Source organism: Poecilia mexicana, unplaced genomic scaffold, assembly GCF_051168715.1.
Source record: "Poecilia mexicana isolate PSO_F unplaced genomic scaffold, ASM5116871v1 scaffold_5, whole genome shotgun sequence".
In the NCBI taxonomy this organism is placed as follows: domain Eukaryota; kingdom Metazoa; phylum Chordata; class Actinopteri; order Cyprinodontiformes; family Poeciliidae; genus Poecilia; species Poecilia mexicana.
The window spans coordinates 18,601,797-18,616,755 of NW_028263374.1; the positions used below are offsets into that span (position 1 = coordinate 18,601,797).

General features: G+C 36.2%; 1 protein-coding gene across 1 annotated transcript; it reads right to left on the bottom strand.

Moving 5' to 3' along the window:
* Positions 1-11,518: 11,518 nt before the first annotated feature.
* On the bottom strand, positions 11,519-14,857 carry tusc2a (tumor suppressor 2, mitochondrial calcium regulator a). Its single transcript, XM_014999051.2, has 4 exons — positions 14,702-14,857; positions 13,000-13,232; positions 12,279-12,399; positions 11,519-12,191 (listed from the first exon to the last, which is right to left on the bottom strand). The coding sequence occupies exons 2-4, from the start codon at positions 13,140-13,142 to the stop codon at positions 12,126-12,128; spliced, it is 330 nt and encodes a 109-aa protein (XP_014854537.1). The 5' UTR covers positions 13,143-13,232; positions 14,702-14,857; the 3' UTR covers positions 11,519-12,125.
* Positions 14,858-14,959: the final 102 nt, after the last annotated feature.

The window sequence follows — 14,959 nt, forward strand, 5'->3', positions numbered from 1 at the left end:
CATCAATAAGGCCCAAATTGCTTCCCTCTGCTTGAAATAGATAATTAAAGCCTTTATTCTCACCACAAACAATTAAAGTTTAGAAACTAATAAGAGGCTTAACAGTGTCTCATAAATATTGTTCTAAATAAATAATGGTTGGTTTTCTGGTGCTTTAATCCCTTTCTGTAATTACAGCAGTTAATCATTTTGCATGACAACTTCAAACCCATCTACAGTCACATCCAAGAAGTATAATATTCTTTCCAATGAGGCCCGTTTGTTAAAATTACTTTTGGAAAATAACAACCATTAAGCATGTTTTAAACAAATATTTATGAAGCCCATATTTCTGTAATGATTTTTATTGGCCTGATGTAATATTATAATCTTAAATATTTGTGTTTTTATTAGCCCTAAGCTAAGAATCTTCATAATTAACAGAAATTACAACTGTTTTAGTAAATCAAGTTGCTGAAATAAATTAACTTTTAAATAATATTCTAATTTATTTAGTATTACTCTATGTAAATAGGATCACTTTGTTATGGCTATGTCTGTCTATAAGTAAAAATGTTAATATATTTATCTAAATCTGGCATAAATACCTGACAAATTAATTACTACATGCATATTATGAGTCTTGCATTCATGTTTTTTTCCCTTAGTTTGATATAAGCGATATGGCTCCCTGCCCAGGGCTTCACAGCCTGAGGGTGTCACAAGCAGTCAGAGAAACAATTTTAAAAAAACAGAAAGATTTTTCTGTCACTTATTTGAATGGTGAGTAAAAAGGGAGCGGGGCAGCTGCCACCGCAGCGCTTCTCTGGTGAAATGTGTCGAGGTGTGGCACAGAAATAGAGATTGGCTCAGGCGACACATTGACCAGAGTTCTGAGAAATGTTGATTTTGAAATAAACAACCTTCTGATTCTACACTTCATTTCTCTTAGAAACTTCTCAAGATGGGAACTTTGAATAGGCCATTCAATAATGCAGTTACGTGTTAATCCTCATAAATCTGGAGATTTGGTTACAAGAAAGTTGAATACTCAGTAGAATCCCGTCTATCAATGTGTGCAATACAATAGTAAAGAAATATGGGTGTGATGAATATTTGGTTCGCTATCATATTTCAAGTCTGATGTATGCAAATTCTACATACCAGTGAATATATCAGATGTACATTAATAGTAATCTATAAATGTTTTCACAATGTCCTGAAGCCAGACTGGCCCATGGCTGCAGTCAGCAATATCAAATCCAAAGTCCACTGTTGAGAACTCAAAGGCGCATCTTGGGTTGCAGTTCTCCATAGCAACGTTTTACACATTGAAGATTCAACATGAAAAGTCTTTTCTGTCCCACCATCACAAAATAAACACAAGACGTTTGCTTAACGCTTCAGAGACGATGTCCTTTGATCAGATTAGACTAATATTGACCTTCAGCTGGGTGTGAACAGCTGAACAGTGGAAAAGTACCTCATACCCACTGCTAAAGCTGCAGTGCGAAATGTTTATAAAAATACATGTTTTTTATTTATTTGTTAAAATGTCACCATGGGGGGACTGTACATTATGAGGCAGTTAATCTGTGAAAAGGTTGGCCACCTCCTCCTTCTACTAGATGCTGTTACTGTCTGAAGATATGCACTCCTCCCAACCCAAACCAACTTAACAGAGCCAGGAGGAAGGTCTTAGCGCTGTCAATCAATTTTGTGGACACACTGCTAAATGTGCTAAAGGTGTAGAAACAACCTACCGCTACAGGAAAACAATTTATCCACCGTTATCTGTGGCTATGCTAACTAGCTTGAGCCTTTACAGCAGGCATTGCTGTCAGGGAGAAGCTGCATCATAGCAGAGACCAAGGGAGAGTTGAGGGTTGAGCATGATTTGCAGCGCTAAGACCCGCCTCCTGGTTCTGATTGGTTGTTTTCAGTTAGCACTGGGAGCACTGGGAAAAAGTAAAGGTGTTACATTTTTTCATAGATTATCTGTCTCATGCTGTACACTGCAAAAACGAATTGGTCCTTTTCAGAATTGGGATTAATTTAACTCTTACAGAGTTATTTCAACAATAGTTTGAGTAGTTAGAACTATTTAAAGTGTTAAAATTACTCAATTTCTTGTTGAAATAACTCTGAAAGAGTTAAATTAACACCAATTCAGATAAGGACCAAATAAACTCGGCATAGAGTTAATTTAACTCTGCAGAATCTGCTTGTGTATTTCTGATCTAGTTTCTAGTGCAAATATATTACTATTCTTGAAATAAAATAAAACTAACTTACAAGCAACTTTTTTAGCAAAATATATAACAAGACATTTTTCCATGTTAATTTATCTGCCAATAGTACTAGTGTTTTTTCATTAATATTAAGAAATTATTCACTTGAAACAAGCCACTATATCTCGCTGAAAAGTTACTTTTAAGTTAGTTTAACTTATTTCAAGTTTACTAAGATATTTGCACAAGAAACTTGACTAAAATTACTTGGTAAGATGTTGTGTTTTTGCAGTGTACTGTCACAACATAATGACATTTTCAACAAATATGTAAAAAGGGTACTGCAGCTTTAATGTATAGTGGAGAACCTGTGTTGCTGTGGGACTCTTTCTTTTCCAAATGTCCTTCGAACCTCTTTAAAGTGCATGGTTTCACAAATACCTTTTAATACTTCAAGTGCACTAAAATCCAAGAGTGTCCCCATGTTTATTTCCTCTACGGTAAAGTAGATAATTTGAATTTAAACTAGGTTTTACTTGTAAAAATCAAAGAGTGTGAAAAACTCACATCTGTCCTCATAAAGGAGTTAAAGTGCAGCAGTTTCCTTTCGAGTACAAACTGAAAAAAGCCCCTTAGATAAAACTTCAAGGAAGGAAATTGCACTTAAAGATATTGAGAGACATCTGGCAGCAGCACTAAAAGTAATGGCTAACCCTAAAACCAGTGGTGAAACATCAGTGTTGGCTGTGTATTTAAAACATAGACGAATGCGCAAGCAGTCATTCTGTTCAGTCGAGTGAAAAATTGTATGCAGGCCTTTTGCTTTTATTCAAGCTGTGTTCGTGGCTGTGTTTTTCCACAAGCGCTTTGAGCACACTTCAGACAGTGGGTACACAAGGCATCTGGTATGCAGATGTCACTGCTGCCTGGCGGCATGTGATGACAGCCAGAGGCAATGACTCACTGAAGTACCCAAGTACCACATGCTGTCTTGTTGCCAAGTACAGCAGATATGGATGGGGACAGAGGACGTCTGAAACCACTGAATTAAATGAGTGACTAGAGCTTGTTTGCCTTTTAGATTTTTAATCTGGCCCAACCATAGATTTTTATGTGGAACCTCTGGACTCCAGACCCCAAATTACATTGATCAGTCTCTCTGTTTTTTGTATTTATTTGTGAGTTTAATGAACATTCTCTGCAGAAATTATCAAGAACATCAAGTTTAGGTGACTTCTACCTCCCACCTGCAGGTGGAAGTATAACTTACTTCAGCTTTTCTGGGTGTAAAGTTATAGTCCTCATTGAGTAACAAATAGTCACACTTAATGACATACAAAGCGCAAATATTGCAAAATTTCATGCAAAAATCTCTAAACTAGCACCACAAAATCTTTTTGATTGCAAAAAATTACAAAAACAATCACCAAATTCTAAAGAGAATGATTAATGTGATTATTTTTAAATAGTTATAGTTCTTATAGAATGCAAAGACAGCTATTTATTAATATTTTTAACAGTTTGTTAAAGGCGCGTATCATGCAAAATTCCTATTTTGCACTTTTTTGTACTTCAATTTGGGTTTCTATTGCTTCTAAAAACAGCGAAAGCCCTTAAAAAAAACAGAACTGCTTTTGGCAATAAGTGAATGTTTTCTTTTTATCTTTTTTTAAAGCCATTTCAAAATCTCCAGAATGTAACAAATGTCACAAATCACGAATGTCACAAATCAGCAGGCACTGCCCCTCACCTATGAACCTCAGCGAAGCCCAGCCTGTTACCTAGCAACCCCAGTGAAAGCGAAGCTCCAGCCCATTTGCTTGGCTGGTCTTACCACTGTATTCGCTGTACAATGGCTGCTGGAAAAGATAAGTTTTTTGTTGTTGACTAACCATCCAGAAACCACTTGCTGCATTCTTGTTGGTTGTGCAGGATGCTCCACTCCTGCTTATCAAAGATACATGGTTGTATAGCTGCGCATCAGTTTGCAGCCATTTTCACAGCTGAGTTAAACTTTGAGTTTTGAGTTGTGGCCATCAGCAGCTCATTTGAATTTAAAGTGACAAGATGCTCAACAACAGCTCATTCTGAAAGGAGCTCAGAAAAGGCACAGACGAAAATCTCATTATCTAAGAATGATTTTATTTAAAAAATGTAATTAACATGTTTTTATAACCCATAAACCTGTCTTAATGTCTTTTAGGAAGTATAATCGGTCACCTTTAATGAGTTTTATCAATACATTCTGGCACAACCGGTCCAAGAGAAAATTTCTGATCTTGATATTGCCAAAATGAAAATGACTTTGACACCTCTGGTGTAGATGGTAAAAGATTATTCAAAGTGCTGCTGTTTCAACTTTTCTGGTCAGAGGTCAAGGCTAGGCTTGTGTCAAAGGAGTGTTACTTGTGATGTCTGAACACATGACCAGGGTAGCTTTGACGCCGGAAGATGCTGTTTTCCCTGTCAGGGTGAGTTCCTCTGCTTATCCTCCGAGCTCTGCTGACTCACCTCACCATGTCATCAGTTTGTCCCTCATGCTCTTTTTCTCTGCAGAGAGGTTAAGGGAAATCTAGAACGCAGGCGACCCATGATTGAGGACAAAGAGGGAGGAAAGGAACAGAGATTCGCCTTCGTTTTCCTCTGGTGTCAGCTTCCCTTTGACTTCAAGCTCCTGAACTTTACATCAGCAGGAACAAGTGAATGCCAGGAAGCGAAAACAATGGGAGGGAAAATGGAAGTGCACAGTGCCACTGTTACTGTGTTTCCTAAACACTGTAAATCTCAATGCCTTATGGGTAAACCTGGACCCAACCCTTTGTCACTCCCACAGCGGCAAATAGATTTTAACATTAAAACATCTGTTTTATTTACTGGAAGGTTGCTGTTTTGGAAAAGTTGGTTAAAACATTGCTCAGATAGATAATGCTTTATGAAAAGGCATGGTACCACTTTACAATATGTTATCCATTAATCTATAAATACAATTTAATAACTGTTTATTATGCCTTTATTAAGGATAAGAAGGAAAATTTATGCTAAAAAGTAAGTCTACAAATGCTTATTGTGCTTCCAGGTAGTCTGAAATGTTTACTACAACAACTTCAGATAAAATATAGGTGATTTTATGCAAAAAATGTAAAGAACATGTTTTTATAAACCATAAACCTATCATATGGGTTTATGGGCAGTTGCTTGCCAATTTCTAATTGGCAAAAAACTGGTAGATTTTGTGTCTTCACTCCTAATTAATGCATAATAAAGAGCTATTAATGATTTACAAAGTGTCTAAGATTAATGGATAACATAACTATAAGAGAAATTGTATTATAAAGTGGTAGTAAAGGTGTCTGAACAGTACATTTGGTCAGAACTCATTTTAGTGATTGTTTTAGTGTTTTCAATCATTTTCTACTAACTTAAAAGTCTGGCTCATGATCTTGTGATTCTTATTTATATTTTTGCTTTTTTATATGCCTATATATTGTTTGTATTGTGGTAAACTTTTGGGCTATAAGGTATTTTATTCTTTTTAAATTGGTAACTTGATATTTTGATATTTCCTTTTTAGAAAAAAAACTTTTTATTTAACATTATTATTATTATTATTATTATTATTATTATTATTATTATTATTATTATTGGGTAAAAGCTTGTAGATTTTTTACAACGTTACATTGTATTTATATTGATTTTACCTTGAGGTACAACAGATAAAAACTAGCCTTTATGGCTAACTCTGGCATATTATGTGATGCCTATTGTCCTTTTTGAAATAAATAAACGACAATAACAACAATAGTTTCGTATTAAAACTACATTCAGAAAGGAAAGAAGATATCTGAACTGTTACAATATCGAGTACCAAAAAGGTAAATAAATGTCTTAAATTGTCAGATTTGTTTTCTCTTTGTGAAAGGGATTAATAAAGTTTCCTATTTATCTATTTATTATTTTAGGCAAGCAGTGCTCCGTATAAAACCTCTGAAGAGATTTTATACGGAGCCCCTAATCGGACATGGAGAGAGAGAGAAAAAAATTAGAAATCCCGACTTACTTTCTCGAGAGTCCGACTTTTTTTTTTTTTTTTCTTGGGATCTCGAGAAACTTTATCCGGATCAGAATCAGAACATAATGACATAATCACAGTGATGGAGGAGACACACCCATGGGGTAGATATATAGATTTTATTTCGAGCTTGGGCTTGAGTATAAACATATCAAATCAGTGCCTGACAGCAGACATGGTTTTTGTATAAGTGAGAGACATCTGAAGAGAGTTTTCAGTGCGCGGGGACTCATTCGGCGCAAGTCCTATTCCGACTTGGCAGTTTTGGTTGAATTCATTAATAACCAGCTGCAGTCCTCTGGACAGCTTCACGGTTACCGATGGATGCACGCTAAATGCAGAGAGCATGGACTTCGTGTGAGAAAAGAAGATGTGCGCTTGGTGTTGAAGGAATTGGATCCCCAAGGGGTGGCAATGAGGCAGGCAAGACGTCTCAGTCGGAGAAATTACTTTTGTCTCTTTGCATTTGCATGATATCCTCCTCTGGGACATCTCTGGACCGCAGAAAATGATATAAGTCGTCCTCCATGATCTATGTAGACACACTTTACCACATAAAAAAATGCCTTTCCCGCCAAAAAAAAAAAAAAAAGTAACTCGCGATTTTTCAAACAGGATTTATTTTCTTTTCTTTTTTTTCTCCATGTCCCCTTAGGGGCTCCATAGTTTTATGCAAACTGCTGGAAAGGTTGACAATTGTTTTATGTTTTCTCTATTTGTGAGTATCGGCTCTCACTGTAGTTCACTGGAGTCTCAAAGACTATTTTCCTCTTTTTCTCGTTCTTGAATTTCTTTAACTTAGGGCTCGATGTGTTGGATTTAAGGCTTTAGTAGCCTAATTCATCCCATCAGACAGGTTATATTTAAGTGGTTTCTTGATCTAATAAATATGGCAATAATCAGACTTGAGTAAAACTCAATTTCTTTTCCAATGGTATAATGTAATGTGACTTTGAAGCTGGAATAAAATGCAGAAAAGAAATCTGAATTAGCATAAAAAACTGAAAATATAAACAGAGTACCTGTAGACAAAACACGGAAGGAGGACTAATCAGAGGAAAATGGGAGCAGCTGAGACAGACAGTAAAATCAGGTGGAAAAGAACAGCTATGAAGAGGAAGCAAACTGGCCAGCTGAGGAAGGTGAACGATAAACACAGGAGACGAACTGAGACACAGGGAAACAATAAATCAAGAGGGGAACGAATCCAAAGACACAAGGAACAGAGCATTACAATAAACTAGAAAATTTCTGAAGTAATATAAACGGGGCCTGCCAAATGTGCCCGTCGGTTGGAACCCATAGTTCTGATGCTAAAAATTAGCATAGACTGGCGACCTCTCGCTCAAAACGTTCGCTGGAGATAGACACCTGCACCTCCCGACCCCACTAAGGGACAAGGGTGTATAAAAAGTGGATGGATGGATATTGTTCAATTACTTGAAACATTTAAGCGCTATAAAGCATAAATAAGAAACTTGTAAATAGTTTTTCAACAGAACCTCCAGTATAAAATGCTGAACTATTCCTTTATTAAGTTACTCTAATAAGCAGAACTGTTTCTAAGAAATAGTTTTTTCAGCTCCCTCTCATTCAAATGTGCTGTGTAAGATATATATATATATATATATATATATATATATATATATATATATATATATATATATATATATATATATATATATATATATATATATATATATAGCAACATAATTCATCAGCAACAGCACTCACAGATGTTTCACTTTAAACCGCTTCAGCCTACATACTTCTAGGAAAGCAGTGTCTCCTTTTTCACTCTTTATAATTCGAAGCACATTTCCGTACTTTTTCGAGGACTGCAGATAATTCATGACGACTGACTCTCATATTCACATTCAGATGGACGATTCCCCCTTCCCCACTTTACGCTCACATTGTGTACATCAGGGAACACATTCCACAGGTCAGAACAGTGCTTCACATTGTCACTTTCACGAGGTTCATGACTTCTATGCTTCATCCTTATGGTCGAGGGGGAACTTGCAGCAAAACTTCAAAACAGGAGCGGAGAGGAAACACATCAAAGTGACTGACCTCTGACCCAAGAACGCACCCAACCACATTCCACTCAATTACAGACACCAGGGTAGGGCTGCAGAGGAAGCCCTACCCTTTTATTGTGGAAACTCAGCACGCACACAGAAATATATATTTACATTACCATTAAAGTTTGATCCTTAGCCAACTGGTAACCACCTCAAACACGTCATATCTCTTTGCACTCAGATCACATAAATCCAACCTTTGTATTCTGGATATCTTGCTAGATAAAGAGAAAACGTGATAACGGTGGTGTTGATGCAAGTGAACACAAAACCACACGGTTTATGTCTCAAGAGCTTTTTGCTGCCATCTAGTGGTAAGAAAGCGTTAACTAGATTTTATGACGTGATTGTTTAAACCAGGAGTGCCCAAAGTGTGGCTAAGGGGACATACCGTACTTTTTTCGTCAAAAAAGTTATTTTCTCCTGACATTCAAGTTATGTTTCGCTGCCCTTGACCGTTGAAGGTTACCATAGCAACCAGTAACAGACATCTCGTGCCCGTTTGGACTACAGTTAACCACCAACTTTATTTTCTCTCTTGTTATAGTCAGAGGTGGGCAAAGTACCCAGAAATTGTACTTACATAAAAGTAACACTACGTCAACATATTTTTGCTCAGTTAAAAGTAAAAAGTAGCCATCCAAGAAATTACGCAAGCAAGAATAAAAAAAAAGTATTTGGTATACTCAAGTTCTGAGTAAATGATTAAATTATTAATCATTTAATGTTTAAAAATTAAATTTTCATATGGATCAAAATACAAGGTTAAGCGCCAATTTCGGTATTTTAAGGACAAAAATGATAATAATTCATAAACGCAACAAAAAAAATAACAAAATCAGGCAAAAGAGCATTTTTCCCAAATCAGTTTCTTTCAATAAAAAAATGAATGAAACGTTAATAAAAACTGCAGGTTTAATGTTTTAATTAAACATGTTTCAATTAAACATGTTTAATTAAAACATTAAACATGTTTTAACTTTTGGCTAAAACATGTTTGTTCCTCATTCAGTGAAGTTGCTCACAGTGGGTAGAGTATCCTGAAATAAAGTAAAAATAGCGATACTTCATAATAAAATTATTCAAGTTATAATTATATTTTTTTTTTCTTTTTCGAAAAAGTTAAGTAAATGTAACTACCATCTGCCTGTCATTCAATGGTTGATAAATTGTGTTGCTGCTCTTGACGGTTGGTGGTTACCATAGCAACCAGCAACTGACAGCTCCTGTCCGTTTATCTGATGCCATCTGTTAACCACAAACTTGATTTTCTCTCGTTATAATAAATATGGTGAACCTGAGTGTGTCTGTTGTGAAATCAGCCATATAAGACCTGAGACAAACAAAGCTTGCAGACGATCTCTAAAGTCATCATGCTAGGTACCCAAGAGCCATCCTCATGTTCGTCAAACAGCAGACAAGGAAGCAGGAGCCTCTGGGAAAGGTCAGTCGGCTCCCAAACCAGACACCATCATTCTCGATCAGTTCTGCTGGAATTAAAGGTTTTTAAGAAATATGGCCCTGAGTATGGGATAAGTCGCCAGCATTTAAAAAGGCTTTAAAGGAAATTACAAAAAAATACCTAGAAAATTACTTTAATGTTTGTGGAGTCATTTAAAAACATCTTAATGGGTCTCTGAATCCCCAAAACTCTGACTTAAAACAAGCCGATCAAATAAAGACAGCCAAGCAAAACTAGCCTCCATTATTTACATGTTTGGTGTATTTCTCACAGGCAAAACTAATTGACATCACACACTCAGTGGCCACTTAGGCGTCTAGACGAGATGACATTCAGACTGAGCACCAAAACAGGATGAAAAGGGGATTGAAGTGACTTTGAACGCAACACAGTTGTTGGTGCCAGACAGGGTGCTCTGAGGATTTCTTAAACTATTCATTTATGAGGATTTTCCTACACAATCATCTCTAATGTTACATAGAATGACCTGTTATAAAACAAGTCCAGCTTTTTGTCCTTTTGTTGAGGTCAGATGAGAATGGATGGACTGGTTCAGGACGAAAGACAATAATAGCTCAAATAACTTGCTATGACTCAGGTATGAATGGAGAAAATGTCAAACCTTGATGACAACATCAAGCTTTACTAAACTGGACAATAGTTTGGGAAAAAAATGTCTAGTATGACGTGTCTCGATTTCAGCCCAAACATTCAGATTGTAGGGTCACAATTTGGTCAAAATATAAACCCATGCATTCAACTTGACCCACTTTGAGTCCCATTAGTGCCAACAGAGGATTGCTTAAACCCCAGTGTTGTTGCTGACCATGTCCAGTTCTTCATAAACCCAGTGTACCCATCCGTCTAGAAATTGTACTGGACTTGAACCCGCCAAACAAAATCTTAATAGTAACTCTTGTCAAAGCGCATCCAAGAAGATAATGGATGTCAAAATTCATCACAGCAGTTTTGCGTGTCAAATTAGTTCAGAGAATTCCAAACAAGGAATTCAAAAGTGAGCGTTAGTAATAATTTTATGAGATTCAGAGTTTGAAAAAGTGTGAGAAGATTCTCAAGAAATTTCAGGTCATTTTTTTCAGGATATTCTTTTTCAGGTCATGTTTGGTCATTTGAATGCTAAACTGACTATTAGTGAGCTTGTCCCACTAGCTGCGTTTCCATTGACCACAAAATTGCACAAACTGGAATTACAAAAATAAATTTGCCTACTGGAAACACATGGGAACTGTGATCAACAACCAAATGTTATTAGAAGAGGACAATGGAGAATGAAGTATGGTTTTAATGACTCATCGTATGAACAAATTTGTTCACACTCGATTTAAATTGCATTTCTTTTTTAATGGAAACACTGCAATTTTTTTCTCCATTAGTGGAATATCAACATTTTGGGCACATTTGTGAGCAAAATGCACAATGTGCATTGTAGGGAAACACAGCTAGTAATCGACCAAAGACCAAAAAAAAAAAAATTGACCAAAGATGCTGACTCAAACTTTCAGCCAAATATTTCCCTACAATTCTCTCACGTTAAAAGATTTCAGTAATAAAGAGCAATAACTGCAGTATGAACCAAGCTTAAAGGGAAAAAAATAAATAAAAACCTGTCAAGACATAGATTACAAAATTAAAAAAAAAATGACATTAATGCAAAGATTTGAGTCACAACTCAGTTCATTAAAACATTTATTCAAGTATTTCCAACTAAGAAAGTATTTACAGTACATTATGTTCACTAGTGCAGGTCTGAGCTCCAGAAGCTAAGACAGACTCAGACATGACGATACAGAACATGAGCATATATGCATAAGAACTTAAAAAAAAATCCACTTTTATTGCTACCCTTTATTCCGCCATCCGTCTTCCACAGATCTAACCAACATGTAAAAAGAACCGTACAGTTTAACACACACAGTTTAGCGTTTCACCGAAGGCAGAAACAATTACAGCCTTTTCACATCATTTTAGTTTCTCCCAGCACAAAAGAAGAAAAAACTTCACAGGGGAAATACGATGTGGATACTTCTCCAAGATGGCTTACATGTCAGATGATTTGTTTTGTAAACCATTTCCGGCACTACTTCTGCAAAGTGATAGCAAGGAGAGCAGAGAACAGAACTCTCTGTAACCACAGTTTAAATGGAGCAATTTAACAATACAGGCTGAGTGTTCGATGTTTTCCCAAGCAGAACCATTTTCCCAGTCTTGACCACGATCCTGTCTGACTGTAGAAGTTTCGCTGTAAAGTTTTGAGAAGATCAGAGCTGAGAAACTCCTCACCCCTCACAGAGGACGATGGGGAAATCTACATGAATGCACGGGTGATCGAGCTTCACGATTCCCTGAAAGATTAACAATTTCCCAATTAACAAACGGAGCAGTTTCTGGGAAAACATGCTGGGTAATTGCTGCTGTGTGTCCACGCTCACCTGTGGAATCAGGTTCTTCTGGATCCTTTTCAACTTCGACCTTTTCCTGCCGTTTTTTGTCACCACCGTCTCTTCGTAGAATTCGTGGGCTAGATCCCCATCCTCATCGAAGTACAAGGAGCTGAAAAAACAGAGAGTTTTAACACTGAAATCAAAATGAGGCATTTTCATTTAGATTTAGGATTATTACTCCAGATTGGTTCTGTTTGATTTGCTCAATAATCCACTTGATTACTGGGTCATAGTGGTTTCACCACCTCTGATGTGTTGACCATTAAAATAGAGAAAATTTAAAGACAGGACAGAACAACAGTCAGCTTATAACAGTCTAACAGAGAAGTTGCAGTTGCCAACAATGATTACTTCATAAAACACCCATACAGAGGGGTGTAATCCAGACATATAATGAACTTTTAGAGACCTTAATGTTTAATTGTATGTGAAGTTTAAATGGTGCATCAAACGATGTTACTGTGATGATTAAAAATCCCTTTTAGACCTTTTCCAAGGAGATCTTCTGGTTAAAAGGTTTAGGTAAGGTAATTTTATTTATATAGCACATTTTCAGCAACAAGGCAATTCAAAGTGCAGTTTATACTGACATTTACAAGCATTTCTTTAGATATGATTAAAAAAAAGTGTCAAATTTTCTTTAATATTGGGTTTTTAAATGACTTAATGGATTAAAAATTGTTCATTTAAAACTAAAACCTTTCTGTACCTCCTTCTTGTGAACACAAATGGTGTTGCATTCCTGGAGCCTTTCAGTCGGGCCACAGATTGCTCGTTTCCATCGGCCCCTGAATCCCCTCCGCTGCCTGAGAAAGGCCAGGAACCTTTGACTTTGGATCCACTTCCTCCCATCCTCAGAGATAAGACATTATTTATCTCCAGTCAACGCTTCCGCTCCGCTCGGTTGGCCAGATGCTCTCAGTTTCTCAGCAAGGCCAGGAGCTGGAAAGTGAAAGAGAGCACAAATAATAAGAGCGTTCCTAATCAGACAACGGCCGCCTGGTTAGTGTAAAGCAGCAGCTGTTTGCTTAGTGGCTGCTGACAAGCTGCAGGATAACACATGGAACCAGATTCCAGCACACACATTTCCTAAAGACGGTGCTCAAGCTTTTCATTAAAAGATCACAAAATGACGTTCTCATAAATTATAACTTTCACAAACAGCAAACTATACAAACTATTTCACCTGTGAAAACAACAGTTTTGGAATAATAGCAAGATGGTCTACAGAAAGAGATTTTGTTTGCTCTTTAATCGTGGTTATTAAAAAGAATTTAGTATTTTCTTAATTAACCTAACTAATAATACTACCCCGAAAATATCCTCTAACTGTGTATTCAACAGAGTTTAACCCAGATCTTTAAATTATATGTTATTTAGGTGATCACAGCTTTGTGTGTATGAGATAATCTGAGACAACAAATGAGTATTTAAGCTAAAGTAAATTATTTATTGTGTTTTAATGATATTCAAATTGTCTTTGTTGATATTGGCTCATCATGTAGTGATTTTCATTTGCTCATTATGAATCTTCTGCAACCTCTGAACCTCTATAAAAAAGAGAAAAACTAGACTCTTTATTTTCGCCATTTTATTTCAAAATATATATTTTGTAATACATTTGAATATAACCAAAGTTATTTTATTTCAGTAATTTAATTTAGAAGCTCAACCAAAAGTTAAATACCCCTGTAAATGTTTAATATCTTAATGACTATGACTTACAGCTAGTGAAAACTCACAACATACATAAATGAATGAATGAATTGTAAAACCTGTATAACAGGTTTTACAATTTTTCCAAAGCTTCACCTATTCGCAAGGAACAGAATATGAACAGTGGATTCCTATGACTATTAAGTCATACTTTCTTTACTCAAATTGGACTGCTATTTTATTTCAAAATGTATATTTTGTAATTGCTCTTGCTGTTATTCTGTGGCCCTTGGTAATTGTATATTTTAATGAAGTAAAAAGAAAAACGCTCAGAATTAAATGGAAAGTGAAAGCACAAATTTTAGAGTATTTCCGCGGTCGACATGTCGCTGGAGTAAACTGTACCATATAAAAGCTAATAAAACTCAGCATATTATCATTATGCTAGCTTCACTGTAAGCTAACCAAGTGGGCCGCACACAAAAACAACATTAGAAATGTAACTTATTATGCTCGATACCTCACTATATCAACTAATGAACACGCATATTTTCCTAGGGTTAATATATTCAACAAAAAAGACGATTAACAAGAAGTAAACAAACGGAAACGTCCATACAGTCTTAACTGTTAGCTTCAACCACTGACGCATATTAGCTTCAAGGGCTAAAATAATTACTCACACCGAAGCTTCACCATTGACACACCAAAACCATTCTTTCTCACACAACAACTCTTAAGATGAATAGTCTTACCTTATTATATAATGTTAAATCGACAAGTGGGCTCATAACTGCCAGCTGTTCCGCTAGCAGCACAGAGGATGAAGCAATCAGCTGATCTCGGCGATAGGCTGCAGTCAGACTCACTGACCTTTAACCAATCAGGTGGAACATTCGTCTCCTTGACAACGTTCAGGCTTCTTATTCGTCCACTATTTACGGAGTGCCATAAACTACAAGGTAGTGATGTAAAATAGCCCAAACACGATTCTAAATAAAATATTACTGATG

Excerpts from the sequence above, each read along its gene's own strand:
- tusc2a (XM_014999051.2), bottom strand. The coding sequence starts at position 13,142 with ATGGGAGGAAGTGGATCCAAAGTCAAAGGTTCCTGGCCTTTCTCAGGC. Across the intron at positions 12,400-12,999 it reads TTTGTGTTCACAAGAAGGAG|CTCCTTGTACTTCGATGAGG; the intron begins GTACAGAAAGGT and ends CTGTTTTTTCAG. Across the intron at positions 12,192-12,278 it reads AGAAGAACCTGATTCCACAG|GGAATCGTGAAGCTCGATCA; the intron begins GTGAGCGTGGAC and ends TTAATCTTTCAG.